The sequence below is a fragment of the Atractosteus spatula genome, chromosome 22 (genome assembly GCF_055471065.1).
Source record: "Atractosteus spatula isolate fAtrSpa1 chromosome 22, fAtrSpa1.hap1, whole genome shotgun sequence".
Taxonomy (NCBI): Eukaryota; Metazoa; Chordata; class Actinopteri; order Semionotiformes; family Lepisosteidae; genus Atractosteus; species Atractosteus spatula.
The window spans coordinates 7,832,214-7,847,969 of NC_142727.1; the positions used below are offsets into that span (position 1 = coordinate 7,832,214).

Genomic DNA, 15,756 nt, shown 5'->3' on the forward strand with positions numbered 1-15,756 from the left:
GAAGGCTCCACAGCCGAAATGTTGCGTTTTCTTTCTTCTCTTTTCAGAATCGAATAAACCTATTACTTCTCCCTTTGCAGCCTACGCATGCTGACACAGCTACCCACCTGAACTACTAAAGGAATCCAGTACCGCAACCTTTTTTGTAAAATCACACACCACATTCATTTGTTGTTACTTTCAACTGGTGTTCAGGGGATTCGAGAAACTCAGCAAGGGGTTGCAAGAGGACCCCGACACAGATCTTAGGCATGACCCGCTCCTCTTGTGCCTGTACGGCCAGCAGGGGCCACAGGGCGGCGAGGCCGTCCTTCCCGTGCCTGTATGGCCAGCAGGGGCCACAGGGCGGCGAGGCCGTCCTTCCTGTGCCTGTACGGCCAGCAGGGGCCACATGGCAGCAAGGTCGTCAGTTACTGCCTTCAGTTATCCTGGTGTCCCTTTAATGTCTGTGGAACAGACAGAGGGGAGAGGGACTGTACACTAAACCGCCCATTCCTCTGACACGACATAACCTCCTGTAGTACTGTATGAGCCCCTCTCCATTAGTGGCATCTCAAGGAGGTTGCCAGGTAAGTTCTGCATCCCATGAAAGCCCTCCTTGCTTGCCACTCAAACTGAAGACCTACCCACTCCAGGGGGAACCCAGCCACACCTACCACATGTCCTGGGGCCACATAGAGAAGGGCACCTGCTTCGCACAAGGTGCTCTTCTGCCCACTTGCATCACAGGATGCGGCACAGCGGGCAACACGTTCTGGACCCACAACACCCTGCAGTCCCACAGCCCCGGACAGACTGCTCACGAGTATTTCTCCACATCTCAAAGATTAATTAAGAGTCAGCTCTGGAAAAAAAATACAGGAACAGCGCAACACCAAGGCGATTCATTCAGCAAAACCATTTTCCAATTTCCTTTCGCTATTGTACTCGTTTAATTTCGGGACTGTGATTAATAACAGTAACCCAGCGCTTAAGGTCAGAAGAATTTCATATTCACCCCACACTCCTCGTCACCTCTGCTCCTTCACTAAAGCTTGCACGTCTGGCTCATATGGAATATTCGTCTGGGCAGGTGCTTCGTTGTGTCAACACCATTACACACCTTGTTTTCAGGTCCCTCAATTAGGATCTTTAAGATCATCGCTCCAGAAGAAGAAAACCCAATCTTGGGGCACAGCAATTAATGGCTCATAACATCTCTCGTTTCCTTAAGCACAAACAGAGCACCATCAGGCCCTGAAGAGTTGTTAAGCTTAAGCGCTTGTAATGCCTGTGACACTCACTTCTGCGATAGAATTCATGTAGAACTTTGTCTGAATTGACTCCACAAGATAAAGAATGAAGAGACTAACTCTTAAACGCACAGCTTCACAGCTTCCTAATGGCTGCCTCACCTCTGTGGGGATCACTCTATCTCTTTTAAGCTACAAGCACTTGTGGCTAAAAGGTAAAACTCTAGGAACACGTACAGCCTTTGGGAATCCCAGGCTGCTTTGCTCAAAAGCCACAGCAAGCTTCTTGAGATACAGGTGTCTGTACGAGACCCGAGAGAAGAGGCAGAGCACAAAAACAATTGGTCGCGCAGGATAAGCAAGAACTTTGTTTGACCAGAAACCACAAGGATGGTAACAAAAGACAGGCGGCCCATGCAGCATGGGCTGGGCAGCCTGTTCCACACTTCCACCACCCTTTGTGTAAAGAAACCATAACTATTCTGCTTTCCCAAAGAACTGATTCAAGACCAATTTAAACCAACAGCACATCCATCCTCTCGCCTGTCAAGTTTCTGCTCTACAATTAAAAAAAGCAGACATCCACTGTTTCCACCAAGCTTATTTAATGATATTTGAACACTTTTTTTTCTTTTTAAGGCCCAGAATCCTCCCCTCCCCCAAACAAAATTCAAATAAAAAATACACAATTTTGTCTTCTTGCTTTGTTCTTGAACAATATATCAGCTTGTTCAAATTACATAGAATCTCTCCACTAAAAGAGCTATTTTACATGTTGTTTAAAACAGTGAACCAAAGAGCGCATGATGATAATAACAATAATAATATAATAATATAATATAATAATGCCTCATAAACGTCTAGACAAAAAGATCAATAAAAATACAGATTACATTAATATTTTTAGGAATACTTTGCGGAGTCCTTTATTTCTTTTTTTTTTTAGTAATTTCTGTTAAAATAATAAATGATTGTATGATGTAGAAAGCAGAAAAAAAACAACACACAAAAACCAATTAAAAAATAATTAGGAACATATCTCATCGTCTTTCTTGTTTTGAGATGCAGTGATGGTCAGAATTGTACAATTTTTACACAACATGATCCCCGAGCTCCCTGCTCTGCGGTTTCCGTGTTTCGGGGGAGCGATGGATGAATCCGCGCCCGGCGGCGGGCTGACAGCGAGGCACACAGTCTCTCCCCCCCCTTTATTTCTCCTCCTTCGTCTGTGAATGAAAATATCTATAGTAGCCCATTTCCGAAGGACCCTGTACAGTAACGCGATAGAAAATACAAAAGTAACATCTTCAAAAATCCAAATGAAACACACAGCAACCGATTCCTCCCTCCCCGCTCACTTCTCCTCCCGGGTTAGTAAAGGCAAGGGCACAACTTTAAGGGCTGTCCTGACTAGAAAAATAAAGTCAATGCATTGACAAATTATCAAACGAGGTTAAAGGGCACGCTGTGCAGACCCCCCCCCCCCCACACACACACAGACACTTTCTTAAGTTTGGAGCGACACCTTGTGGTTGACAGCTGTAAATTCATCCTGACATGGAAATGCCCCTAACACAGGCAAAACTGCTGAAAGAAAGCCCACCCACAGCGCAGTACACACAGACAATACCGTCTTAGGGGAATCTGTACTCTGTAAAAAAAAAACAGCAATAAAGCTTCCAACAAAGAGATTTTTCTGTTCCCTTTTATCTCGAGCTTGTTACGCACAAGATGCAAAGTTGTTTCAGGAACAGTTACTTTTAACTGAACATCGGACAACTGAAAAGACGGGAGCAGGCCATCACGAACAGCGCCTTTAAGTACGAGACCCCCTGGAATTTCCCTGCCCGTAACTCGCCTGCCTGCTCCGACTCAGCGAGAAAATGAAGCCTCCGCACCGACCGCCGCGCCAAGCCGGAATCGAACCCCGGACCCTCGAGCTGCGGCTCGGGGCTCAGAACCGCTTCCCTGGCCACGAAGCGCAGCCCCACCACGAGCCGACTCCACGCGCTCCGGTGACGTTAGCGCGCTCCCTTGCCCCGCCCCACTCGATGCACGGTGCTCGTGGTTTCTGCGACTGAACCGTCCAACGGCTCCGCTTTGGTGCGAATAAAAACGTGGTGGTTGACTGAACTAAAAGATCAGTCATACAGTCATCAGCTGTGTGCGAAGTACTCATTTTTACAACAACAAAAAAAATACTGCTCGACATCTTCTGCCAATCTTTGGCAACCGCGTGGTTTGTTAACAGCCCAGGCTTAGTGATTAAGAACCGAATTAAAGTGGAAGAAACCCTACAAGATCCCTTTGCTTTTTTTAAACGTTTTATATAAATATTAGAACGGGGTGCAACACGGCTGGCTGAAGAAAGTTGTAAGCAATGAAAATGCTTTTAAAATGACGCAGGGGAGGGAGTACAATAAAATGCAGTGTGTATTATTCCGTCATCAAACCCGCTAGTTTTCTCCAGACCCAGCCCCACACCTGGGCAGGACGTTCTTCATAGCTCTGCCGGCACAATCGTGCCCTTAGGGAACTACAGCAGTGCAAGATCCACTTCAGACCAGCTTCTCACAAGGCTAGCGCTTGCGCCCGACGGGCAGAGCACAGAGACAACCAAGGCTGCCCTCTAGAGTTCAGGAGGCCACACAGCACCCCAGAAACGGGATAGTGGAAAACGAGATTCAGAGTTCTTAAAAAATCAAATAAAATTAAAGTCAAATAAATACATCTTGGGGTAAAAAAAACAAAAACAAAATCTAAAGATGTTATTATCAGATTATGTATTTCTCCTCTTCTTGTTCGATTTGGTAAGTTCTTCCTCCGAGCAGAGGGGGGTCTTCAGGGAGGACTGGGGGGTGCGCTGCTCAGGCTGTCTTCCCTGATTGCCTGGTGCAGGCGTGACAGAGGAGAGACCGACGGGCGCTTCTCTCGCGCCTTCCTGCCCCCCCTTGCTCCCCCCCTCCCATCAGGAGTGGAAGGAGGGGCTGCGCCGCAGTGCCAGGGGTTGAGCCGGTATGTCCCCTCCGTCCCTCCGGCCAGTCGTCCTTCTGGGCGGGGTGCAGGGGCTGGCCATCCTCTGCCAGCACTAACTCTTGTCTGCATGGAGGGGAGACAGAAAGAGGCCTTGTTAGGACTTGTGGGAACCATCACCAGAAAAAGGGAGGGACTATAGCTTCATTGTATTGGCTCATCGGCCACACTGTTAATCCTCCAGCTGAGCTGGAGCTGAGCTGCATGACCCCTGGGTGAAGGATCGATCTTATTGTCATCTCATCAGGCGCAAAGGGAAGCAGAGCAGTGAAGACTAATTCTACTGCTCAAGCCTTAAGGTGCAGCTGGAAGATCAGGCTACAAAGACTCAATGTTAATAAAAATAAAGCGCACACCGGGAACAATATTTCAGAGATTCTTCAACTGGCCCCTTTTAGTCCTGTAACGGCTAAAGAAGATAACATCACTTTATCACTTTTTTAACCCTTTACAATTTCTTGCATTAGGAATTTGTCTTTTCGCATACCCCAGCTTGCTCTCCATGAGACACACAGACAGGGAGAGAAGCTTGGGGTCAGGGCGCAGGGTCTGCCATTGTACGACGCCCCTGGAGCACTTGGGGTTAAGGGCCTTGCTCAGGAGCCCAACAGAGTCGGATTCCTCTGCCGGCTGCGGGATGAGTCAACCAAAAGCGGCCACTTGTTTCGAAACAAGAAATGGCAAAAAATACCCCTCAGATCCCAGAAGCACTTAAGATACACCGGCATCTACAACAGAATGGGAACCAATTCCATGATTTATGCTATGCCAGTTCCTACACACCAGGCCTGTACTGTAAACTAACAAGTCTAATACCCTCTAGTGGCTACTGTTATCAGACACAGCTTCTCCAACACTAATATACATAAATCAATGACTTTTACAGCTTGTTTTTTATTTGGCTCGCAAGTACTGCATTCAGTAAAGCAGTAAAGCCAGACAGACGTGTATGATTTATCCTCAAATGCAGAAAGAGCGAGAGGAGAGGAGACGGCATGCTTACAGGAATCAGACAGAATCCCTCAAAAAAACAGGAGCAAAATAAAAACAGCTGTTGTTTCAATTAACTAATTCTAAGCATCTTTGAGGTCTGCTATAGAGAGGGTGTGCTTTACTCTCTACCAGGCTCCCAGTTCCCTGAAATGTTATAATTACACTCTTCAGTGCAATTAAACAGCTGAATGCATTAATTACACTCTCATTTCTGAAAGTTTACATCAACCTGGTAATTGCAAAGTGACAATTTTACAAACGCTACAACTCTTTTTAAAGAGGTAGAGACTGAGAGCTCAAAACTGACATCTATGCAACTGTGATATACATCTACTAACTCCAAAGGTGTCTGGAAAACACTTGATCACTTTTCTACGTTCTGCTGGAATAAGGGGTTTTTCCAACATTGGATGGACAACTATGCTATTGACAATCAGAATGTCAACATGGGAGTAATCGTTTCGGGTTTTTATGTAAAACCCTATGTAACTCAAGAATGACAACGCCGTCCAATGAGTTTCTGTATCAGGTGCCCTCATCACACCCTGACAGTGTCATAGCACACTGACACCACACGGTGGCGCTGAAGGCAGAGCACAGCTGGTGACGTCTCCGAGCCCGAGAGCAGATTCTGTACCTTTGTGTTCGTCTGTGTCAGAAGCTGATCCTGCCAGCCTTTGGCATAGTAGGTTATACTTGGTCTCCACCTCCTGTTAAAAGAGAAAGCAGATCAAATGAGGGTCTGGATGCTCCCAGCTACGGCTATTCAACTGTGGCCACTGCAGACCGTTCTCCTGGCCAAGGCCAGCTCCTTGATTATGGAACTCATAATTAAATAATCAGCCAGTAGCTGCATTAATGCCTCTTTAATAATGCAGAATGGAAAAGAGTTCACTTTGAGTATTGCAGCACTCCTTGCCAGCAGACCAGGGGACTTCGCCTCTATATAGCCAGTAAGACTGCACCCGAACACTGAACATCCTCACACACATGCATCAAGACTACTACAGCGACAGATGGCAATACGAGCTGGAAAACTCTTAGCAACATGTGTACCTGCAGCGACAACAGAACAGGTCTTAACAACCCTGGCAGCTGGGAAATAAAGTGATGTTTCAACAGCATTAAAAGCCCTACGAGCAGAACAAAATGTCTAGGTGCGAACCGTCCCATCAATTTGTGAAACTGGCTGTCTCAGATTCCTTTTGTTTGTTGTGTACTGATCCAGGTGGAAGGTGAGTAATTCAGTACAAGGCAGAGAACCAGGCATGGGCTCAGAGCTGTACCACAGCGCAGGCCACCGTGCTTCTGTGGTTCGCTGTGGTTCATGGAGAAGCACCATTTAAGCATGGAAGGCCTGGCTCAGCCCTGTGCCCCTGCGCCCTAGTCCCAGAAGGTCCGACGGGTACCTTTAGATGGTGCAGGCTGGCCTGCAACACCCGGATGTGCGTCATGACTTGTCGGCCGAAGTCAGGAACGCTGGCGGGCAGCGAGGACGGCGACAGCAGCTTCTTCAGGTCGATGCCCGCGTCGCCGGCCGACCCCCGGCGCTCCCCCAGCTCGCTGGGGCCGCTCAACAGGTCGTCGTCGGTACTGCTCTCCCCTGCCCCCTCGTCGCCCTCCAGCACCAGGTACCTGTGTGCTGTACAGACAGAAACCATTCCTAAGCTGGGCTCTGCCACAACTCCCGGCCGTGTCTGACAACACAAAACAGCTAGAAACACCTGCTGCTATTAGAAGAACTAAATCTAAGAGCGACACAGAAACCTTGTTGAACTCTAGTAACGCACTGCAATGCACAACAGTACTCTTCATTAAGTATAAAGCAACCACACACAGGCTCCACCTGGATGAGGGCTTTTCCTCCATTTTCTAGATAGTATCTAATGAAAGAGGACTCACAAGAGTCCCGTCTCACTAGGATTCCCAGGATTTGCTGTAGAAACTCGCAGTACCTGTCACGATCGTTACTCCTCCTCTTAAGGGCGCTCCAGCCCTTCCTCGTTCTGTCCCATTCCCCACACCTGTTCCTTATTCCAGCCCCTCTTTAGTTCCACCTTTAAAGCCAGACGCAGGCGTTTGCCCGGGGCTTCTCGTTGATTTGCGCATCGTGAGAGCCCGGGGTCCTGCCGCGTCTGGCTCCGTTATGGTTTTAGTTTCCTGTTCCTGATTCCCTGCCCCGCCGGTCCCGACCCGGTTCTGGTTTTAACTACGGATGGATCCCCTGGTCTTGGACTAAACCTCCCGTCTTGGATTCCCCCTCTGGATTTACCCCTGGATTGTTCGCCCTGGATTCACTCCCCCCGGACACTAGCACTGCATGGACACGCCCCCCTGTCTCCTGACCGACTCCTGCATGATATTTTTCCCTATTGTTTCTTCACCTTTCGGATCGTGTTGTCCGCATAGGGCCCGGAAAGAACTGTTCCTGACAGTACCTGGTATCTGCTGACCTCATTGACAGGTTAACCTCCGAAAAGTTCAGAATTAATAAGAAAATCTGCTGGGTGTCGTATGAATTCAGCGTTAAGTGGTGGATATTTCAGGCCCCTTTGTTTCATATCTGATGCTGAAATGGTTAATCAGAGGTATTTGACAGCGGGTTATTTCAGAAACCTGATCAGGTGAAACCTTCTCAAAACCCAACAAAAAAACCCGGAAGATCAGAGCCTGGATTTGCTCACCGTAGTTCTCCGATGGCTCGAAAGCCCCCTCCGCTGCCTCGCCGGAGGCCGCCTCCCTGCCCGCCTCGCCCTCCCGGCTCTGCCTCGGGCCTCTAGCCGGGCCGGCGCCGCTCTCGCTGGGCTCGCCCGCGGTGCTGTCGGGGGAGCGGCCCGCCGCCACGGGCCCGCGCAGGGACGTGGTCCGGAGGAGGCGCCCCGAGGAGGGGCGCCCTTGTGGGGCGTCCAGGGGACCCCTCTCGCCCTCCAGGAGCAGCTGGCTGAGCAGAGCCTGCTTGAGCGCCGCCACTGAGACAGAGGGAGACACACAGAAGGTCAGTGCAGCCCCGCTCCGCAGTACAACCACCCGCACACACATCACCAGGTTTTGCCTTGGTTTGCTAAAAGTATTATTATTATACTTATTATTATTATTATTATAGAGGTCCTGACTCTCTGTGGTCATTAAAAATCCCAGGGCGTTTCTCGAAAAGAGTAGGGGTGTAACCCCAGTGTCCTGGCCTAATTTCCTATTGACCCTTATCAATCATGGCCTCCTAATAATCTCCCTCTCTGAACTGGCTTCATCACTCTGCTCTCCTCCCCACTGAGAGCTGGTGTGTGGGGAGAGTATCATCCAGGTGGGGCTGCACATTGGTGGTGGTGGAGGGGAGTCTCCATTACCTGTAAAGCACTTTGAGTGGAGTGTCCAGAAAAGCGCTATATAAGTGTAAGCAATTATTATTATTATTATTATTATTCCTACACTTATATAGCACTTTTCTGGAAACTTCACTCAAAGCGCTTTACAGGTAATGGGGACTCCCCTCCACCACCACCAGTGTGCAGCCCCACCTGGATGATACTCCAGTTCTCTCCCCACACACCAGCTCTCAGTGGGGAGGAGAGCAGAGTGATGAAACCAGTTCAGAGATGGGGGTTATTAGGAGGCCTTGATTGGTAAAGACCAGGGGAAATTTGGCATTTACTGGGGTAACATACAGTAAGTACACCCCCTGAAAAGGTGTGTGTTTTTCAACATATTTGCATGTATGGATATTTGATCTTCATTTTGACAATATCGATAAATAAAATGTGATCTAACTAAACAAATAATGAAAATGATTGAAGAAAAAAAATAAAGAAAATGATTCTTTGCAATCATTCATTCAACAAAAATAAAGTCAGAAATGCAATTGTCTGCTGTGGAAAAAATAAGTACACCCCCAAGCTTCAATAGCTGGCGTTGACCCCTTTGGCAGAAATCACTTCTTGTAAGCACTTCTTGTAATTGTCTATCAGTCTCCTACATCGACTTGGAGAATTTTTTGCCCACTCCTCCTTACAGAACTCCTTCAACTGCATGATGTTTGAGGGCTTTCTTGCATGTACTGCCTGCTTCATGTCCCCCCACAGCATTTCTATGGGGCTAAGATCTGGGCTTTGACTTGGCCATAACCCTCCATTTCTTCATTTCATGCCATTTTGTTGTGGATTTGCTTCAGTGTTTTGGGTCACTGTCTTGTTGCAGGGTCGACTTACAGTTCAGCTTCAGCTTTTTGACAGATGGCCTCACATTCTCCTCAAGTACTCTCTGGTACAATGTGGAATTCATGGTTGACTCTATGATGGCAAGCTGGCCAGGGCTTGAGGCAGAAGAGCAGTCCCAAACCATAATGCTTCCACCACCATGCTTTACAGTTGGCATGAGGTTCTTTTGGTCAAAGGCAGTTTTTCGTTTTCGCCAAACGTGACATCTGGCATTGTGGCCAAACAGCTCTACCTTTGTCACATCCGTCCACAGCACATTGTTCCAATAGTCCTGATCTTCACCTAGGTGTTGTCCGGCAAACTGCAGTCGTGCCTCTATATTCTTTTTTTGAGAGCAGAGGCTTCTTCCTTCCTGACCTCGCATGTAGGGCAAAGTTGTGCCATCTCTTTCAGATGGTGGACTCATGCACTTTGAACTTGACTGAGGCCAGACTTTCCTGTAAATCCCTTGATGTTATCCTGGGGTTCTTGGAGACTTCCTGCAGCATCTTTCGGTCAGCTCTTGGGCTTAATTAGCTGGGATGACCTGGCCTGGATAGATTGCCAGTGGTTTGAACTTTTCTCCATTTGTAGATGATCTTTTGGACAGTGGAGTGATTGACTACAAATTGCTTGTCAAAGGCTTTTTAAACCCTTCCCAGACTCATAGGTGCAACAACATTTCTTTCTTCTGAGGGCCTCAGAGAGCTCTTTTGATCTTGGATGTAGCCACACACCTCAATTGCTAAGACCAAACCGGCTTTCTGATGTTTATATAAGGCAGTGCCCACCAAGTTGCTCTCTAATGATGTTCTATTCATTTGCACCTGTTTTGGTGCACCTGATTCTAATTTTAGGCATTTGATGCAATGATAAAGGTAGGGGTGTACTAACTTTTTCCATGAAAAGAAACTGCATTTCTGTTGATTTAAACAGTACAAATGTTATTTCTAAAAATTAGATCACCTTTATCTAACATCACTTTATTAACCCTATACAATTTCTTGTATTAGGAATTTGTCTTTTCGCATACCCCAGCTTGCTCTCCATGAGACACACAGACGCACAGATAGGGAGAGAGCTTGGGGTCAGAGCGCAGGGTCAGCCATTGTACAGCGCCCCTGGAGCAGGTGGGGTTAAGGGCCTTGCTCAGGAGCCCAACGGAGTAGGATTCCCCTGCCGGCCATGGGATTTGAACCGGCAACCTTCCAGCCACAGGCGCAGATCCTTAGCCACAGAGCCACCGCTCCGCCCTAAATCTATCAGTATTTTTGAAATGACGATCAAATATAATTTTGTCCAAAAATGTAAGAAAAGACAAACCTTTTCATGGGGTGTACTTACTTTTTCACACCACTTTACCTACTCTTAGAGAAACACCCGGGGAATTTTAATGACCACAAAGAGTCAGGACTTCGGTTTTATGTCTCATCTGAAGGATGCTGCCATTTTACAGTGGCATTTTACTTGTTTTATAGTGTCCCCATCATTAAACTGGGGCATTACTGGTTCCTCTAATACTTCTTCCAGCAGCTGCCTTAGCTTCCCCAGGTACTGGCCAGGCTCACACCTACTGAGCTTCAGTGGGCTGTCAGCTGTGAGTTGCAGGGTGAAGTGAGCCGAAATGTCTCAAAAGTATCTGTCTCCCTGTGTATCTATTATACGTGTACACATACATGGTATGGGTTTCCAGTAGTTCTGCACACAGCAGTGGCTTTCACTCACAGCTCTTTAGGGCTTCCTCAGCTCTTGCAGGGGAGGGCGGGAAGTGAAAGGCAGCCAGTTCCTCATCATCAATGGCCACACCTTGCCGTGACCTTTGAGGCAAGAAGGGTAGCCGATCATCTAGCTCGGGATCCAGGTAGGGCCCCTCCTCCTCCTCCTCCTGCCCCGCCTCCTCCTCATCTGATTTGAGCCCCTCGAAGGGGGCGGAGTCAGAGGACGGAGTCTGCAGTATCCCGGGGGAGGGCATGCCTACATCTTTCTCTGTGGCACACCAGTAAAAAAAATTGGGAGTAAGACACACATCAGTACTATTACTGGCAAAACTAACAAAGGAAGCATTTGTGTAGCCCAACAAAAACTGGTCTGGCATGAAGTAGCAAAATCATCACATTATACTGTTATAAAAAGGTGCAAATGTAGGTGAACTGCTATGAACGACAGTTTACTACACGAACAACAGCAAAGCCACATAAACACAAGTGCACAGAGGAAATGGGAGGGCAGCATGCAAAGGAGTTTCAGAGAAGGCTTGTTCGTCGGGGTCACCTGGGGACTGGACGCTGGCAGTGGATATGTGGTCCGAGTCTTTGCTCAGTTTGTGGTGTGCGGTGGTGCTGATCAGGTCTGCGTCATCTCGCTCGCTGCTGAAAGAGACAGTGCTGGGGAATTAGACATCTCACACTTTCAACGTGTGATCTCTCCTTCCACTCATCGGCTCCTTCTACACTTCCAAGACAGAACGTCTCACATCTGCGAGTAACAAGACCTTGCTTCTTTCAAAGAAATCTCTATATCTAAATAAGAAAAAATGGTGCTGGAAAAAAGCAAAAGGCTCTTTGACTTATAAATGAGACATACTTTAAAGAACACAATTAAATATGTAGTAAGTTTGGAAACGGCAGTAATAAAAACAGGACAAGTTACTTCACGGCTTCTTTGATTTGCTTTTTAAGGGCTGATAGCTGACGGCTGACAGCCTGAAGTTTTGAATCTATCACTGCAAACACACACACAAGATCAGATAAGGAGAAAAGCAGAAGGGCTTACTCAGGCTGAGGTAAGGGTATGACATTGTGTGGCTTTGTTTTCATGGAGTCGGCCCTCTGCGTGATCAGGTACTGCCACCTAGTGGAGAGAAGAGGAGAGGAAGGTAAGTGACAGGCCTGAGGTGACGAGGTTGCTGCACAAGCAGTGCTGGGTGATAATTCGATAACGATAATTATCGCGATATAATTTTCCTCGATATAATTTTAACAAAAGTTCGATAAATGTTTGATTTATGCGCATGCGCACAAAATACTGCGCGAGTGCGCGTTGCAGACCGGGCAGCTAACGTGGTGTTGTTTACCCACACGGTGGTGGCTGACAGGATTGTAGTTCGAGTGGAGAAATGAGCGACACTGAAGCAAATGTAGTGCTGCCAACGGCCAGCTCGAAGAGTTGTTTAATTTACCAATTAACTGTCTGGTTTCTTCAACTTTCACTCAGGAGAAAAAATCTGCCTTTAAACTTGAAAGAAATAATGATTTTGACATTTATCGTGATAATTATCGATATCGACTGATATGAAAATTTTTATCGTGATAATGTTTTTGGCCATATCGCCCAGCCCTACGTGGCGGTGGGGCACACTCACGTTTTCTGCTCCGACACCGTCTGAGCCATCAGCTCGTAGATCTGAGCCCCGTTGTCCGACATGGAGAGCACAAAGAATGACTTGTTATCTGTACGGAGACAAGAAAAGGCCAGATCCGGGTCACCCACAGAAAACCAACAGGGCAACTCCGAAAAGCATGATCCTGATGGCCAGGTTCAGCAAAAGCCCAGCATTCGCGGCTGTTGGGCACCTTGAAGACTCCAGGAACGGAAAACAGGGCATGGCTCCTCTGCTTGTGAAACAGGCAGTCTGTTGTAATATTTGTGCTATAACTGCTAACTACAGTATTTCAGAAATAATGTATTTGTTGGTAGTATTTATAAAGAAAATGAATACTAGAAATAAAAAAAACATTGTATTCCTGGTATAATTCAGGTTATTGCATGTGCAAGGTTTCTGCAACATTATAGCTCACTCCGTGTTAAGAGATCTTCTAGATCTACTAGATTTCTTTCCTAGTAGAGTGCATTTTTTACATCTTGTTTTTATTAATACTGTAAATGCACCATTGCTGTACTGTAATGAAGTTACAGCACAGTAATAACGGACAAGAATGTAAATGTGTACTCACTCCCTTCCCACTCAACCATATATCGCCGTCCTAGTCCTGCAATTTGTCTGATTCTTTCTTCTAATTTATCGTGTTATTCTTTCCCGCAAGACATGCGAGAACTGAGACTGAGATAGCTTTCACAACACTCACTTACAGGTATTACTCTGATAACAGGCCTACACCCACCACACATCCCATGCTTTCTTGACAAAGACCGAATGACTACACCCTAACCCACGATGCACTGCTGCATAAACACGTGAACTCTTCTTTAACCAAGCTGTGACTGCAGAGACCGACGCAGGTCGTGTGAAGCAGAGATACGAGATGAAGATGCGCAAGGGGGCGCCTGCATTTACTCTCCCACTGCGCAGCTCACCAGGAGGCGATTCTGGTCTGCTAATCTGAAAAAAGTGATCACAGAGAATCTCGTGCGAATAGGCGAAACCGCTAATGTAGAACTCGCAAATAGCAAGGTTGTACTGTCATTATTTTTGCTGTAGCACACTGCTGTCAAATTCCACAACTTCCTACTGAGAGGGTGGAAACCATGATGCTCTATGAGAAGTGTAGAGACATCGGCGTGCCAGCAGCAGCGAGGAGCCAAGAGAAGGGCACGGCAGCGGCTCACCTGTGGCCACCGAGCGCACCAGGACAGTGTTGAGCTTGATGATGGGGCTGAAGATGTGCTTGGTGTCCGCGGTGCCGGCCAGGTTCTTGCTGTGGCACTTGAGGATGAGCCGCTCGTCCTGCTTCTGCAGGAGAACGAGGATGTCCTCCAGGAGCAGCGTGTACAGCTCTGGAGGGGGTGAGGGACAGGGAGAGGTGGAGGGAACGTCAGTAGCTGTACAGGTTTCGGGAGGATTTTCACAACGCCAGGGCAGAACTCAATCGGGGCATCAGAGCTCAGTTTCTGTCCTGTAATTTAAGAACCTCGCACTAGAAAAATGAATCTTCAGAGCTCCGATTCTCTATCTTGTCATTTGCAGTTGTCCCCCCCTTATATTACACACTCATGGATGGGGACAGACACTGATCACAAGCCAAGCGAGTCTTAAAAACAAGGCAGTGTAAAGAGACAGGCAGCATTTACAGGCAATATGCAATAAGTGTAGAAGCAACAAAAGGTGCAGAAATAATGTTAAATGTGTAATATTTATACTGATCTAGTTCTAAAAACTCAACATGAAAATCTGCTCTGTGAGCGACAGATAAAATCCTGCAGTGTCCTTTGTGGGCCTGTTGTGGGCCTCAGCCATGCCACATCCCCTTTGTCCGGGGCGTAGCGATGTAGCAATCGGCACCTACCGATTGTCTTGTCCTTGTTGACCTTCCAGGACAGAGGTCCCTCATGGATCATCTTCCGCTTGGTCAGGTCAAGATTCTGACGGAGGAGGGACAACGGGAGATTTCATCAAGGCAATTCCCAGTGACAGGGCAGAGCTCCCCAATTCCAAAACTCTTCCGCCCTCTCCCACCGCACTCCCCGGCACTTCCTAGAGAACTCAAACTTTGACTCCGATGTGGAAGAAGCAGGAGAAATTCTGAAACTGAGGAATGTTAAATTATTCCAAATTTATTCCAAGATCTCGGTTTCTCAGACGGAGTGCTACTGCTGCAGAAACATTAAAAGGAAATTCTCTCGGAGCTGGTGTTGCACTGAAAAGCTAATGGTGTCCCAGGACAAAAAAAAACCTGAAACCACCTTTGTCCTTTTCACCCCCCAATCTAGGGAACCCACTTCTTAGGGCAGCTCCCAGTCTTGAGTTCTGTTTTAACCAGACTGTTAAAGAGCTGAGGCCAACACTGTCACCTCTGTTAATGTTGCAGAACTCACGCAGTCAGCCGACCTGCCAAAATCAGAAACATTAGCCTCAGAATTAGGCTTCTGGGAGAGCTTGTCAAGGATTTTCAGCACAACCACCACTTTTTAGAGCTTTTATTAGATTCTATTATATACTGATCTGTAAAGAAGAAGCCCTTATACTGTGGAAAGGACGAAGGATGATGCCTTGGTGTTTAACGTCATTCAGGAGGTCTTGCACCTCACTGTTCCCCCTCCGGTTCTCACCTTGAACTCCGAGATCATGGGGTACTCGCTCTGCTTCAGGGAAGAGAGGTCCAGTCTCCGCTGGTAGTCCTCCAGTCTCTGAGAGAGAGATGGACAGACACACATCAGCACCACAATACTGTCCACCACTGCACTATACTGTAGCTCCTTTACATGGAACAGTATTAAACCGTTTCGAAAATCCTTGGGTTTGATTTATCTTATTACAGTTCCAAAACATACACCACTCTACAGTGCTATAGGTGCATCATTTTCATTACAGCTACATTTCTAATTGAGGTTGTAACATATAATTCACTTTA

General features: G+C 47.3%; 1 protein-coding gene across 3 annotated transcripts in view; it reads right to left on the reverse strand.

The window, feature by feature from the left end:
• Positions 1–1,820: 1,820 nt before the first annotated feature.
• The window catches only part of arhgef12b (Rho guanine nucleotide exchange factor 12b), a 92,292-nt gene continuing 78,356 nt past the window's right edge, over positions 1,821–15,756 (reverse strand). For 2 of the 3 annotated variants that reach the window (XM_088939659.1, XM_088939656.1), the window contains 11 exons: positions 15,455–15,532; positions 14,692–14,767; positions 14,015–14,182; positions 12,810–12,897; positions 12,221–12,298; positions 11,720–11,817; positions 11,174–11,434; positions 7,943–8,227; positions 6,668–6,900; positions 5,896–5,968; positions 1,821–4,331 (listed from right to left, as the gene is read on the reverse strand). In XM_088939659.1, the coding sequence (XP_088795785.1) occupies positions 4,321–4,331; positions 5,896–5,968; positions 6,668–6,900; positions 7,943–8,227; positions 11,174–11,434; positions 11,720–11,817; positions 12,221–12,298; positions 12,810–12,897; positions 14,015–14,182; positions 14,692–14,767; positions 15,455–15,532 (1,449 nt within the window). In that variant the 3' untranslated portion in view covers positions 1,821–4,320. The remainder of the gene's footprint in view (positions 4,332–5,895; positions 5,969–6,667; positions 6,901–7,942; positions 8,228–11,173; positions 11,435–11,719; positions 11,818–12,220; positions 12,299–12,809; positions 12,898–14,014; positions 14,183–14,691; positions 14,768–15,454; positions 15,533–15,756) is intronic. The other variant, XM_088939658.1, reaches the window with a different exon arrangement.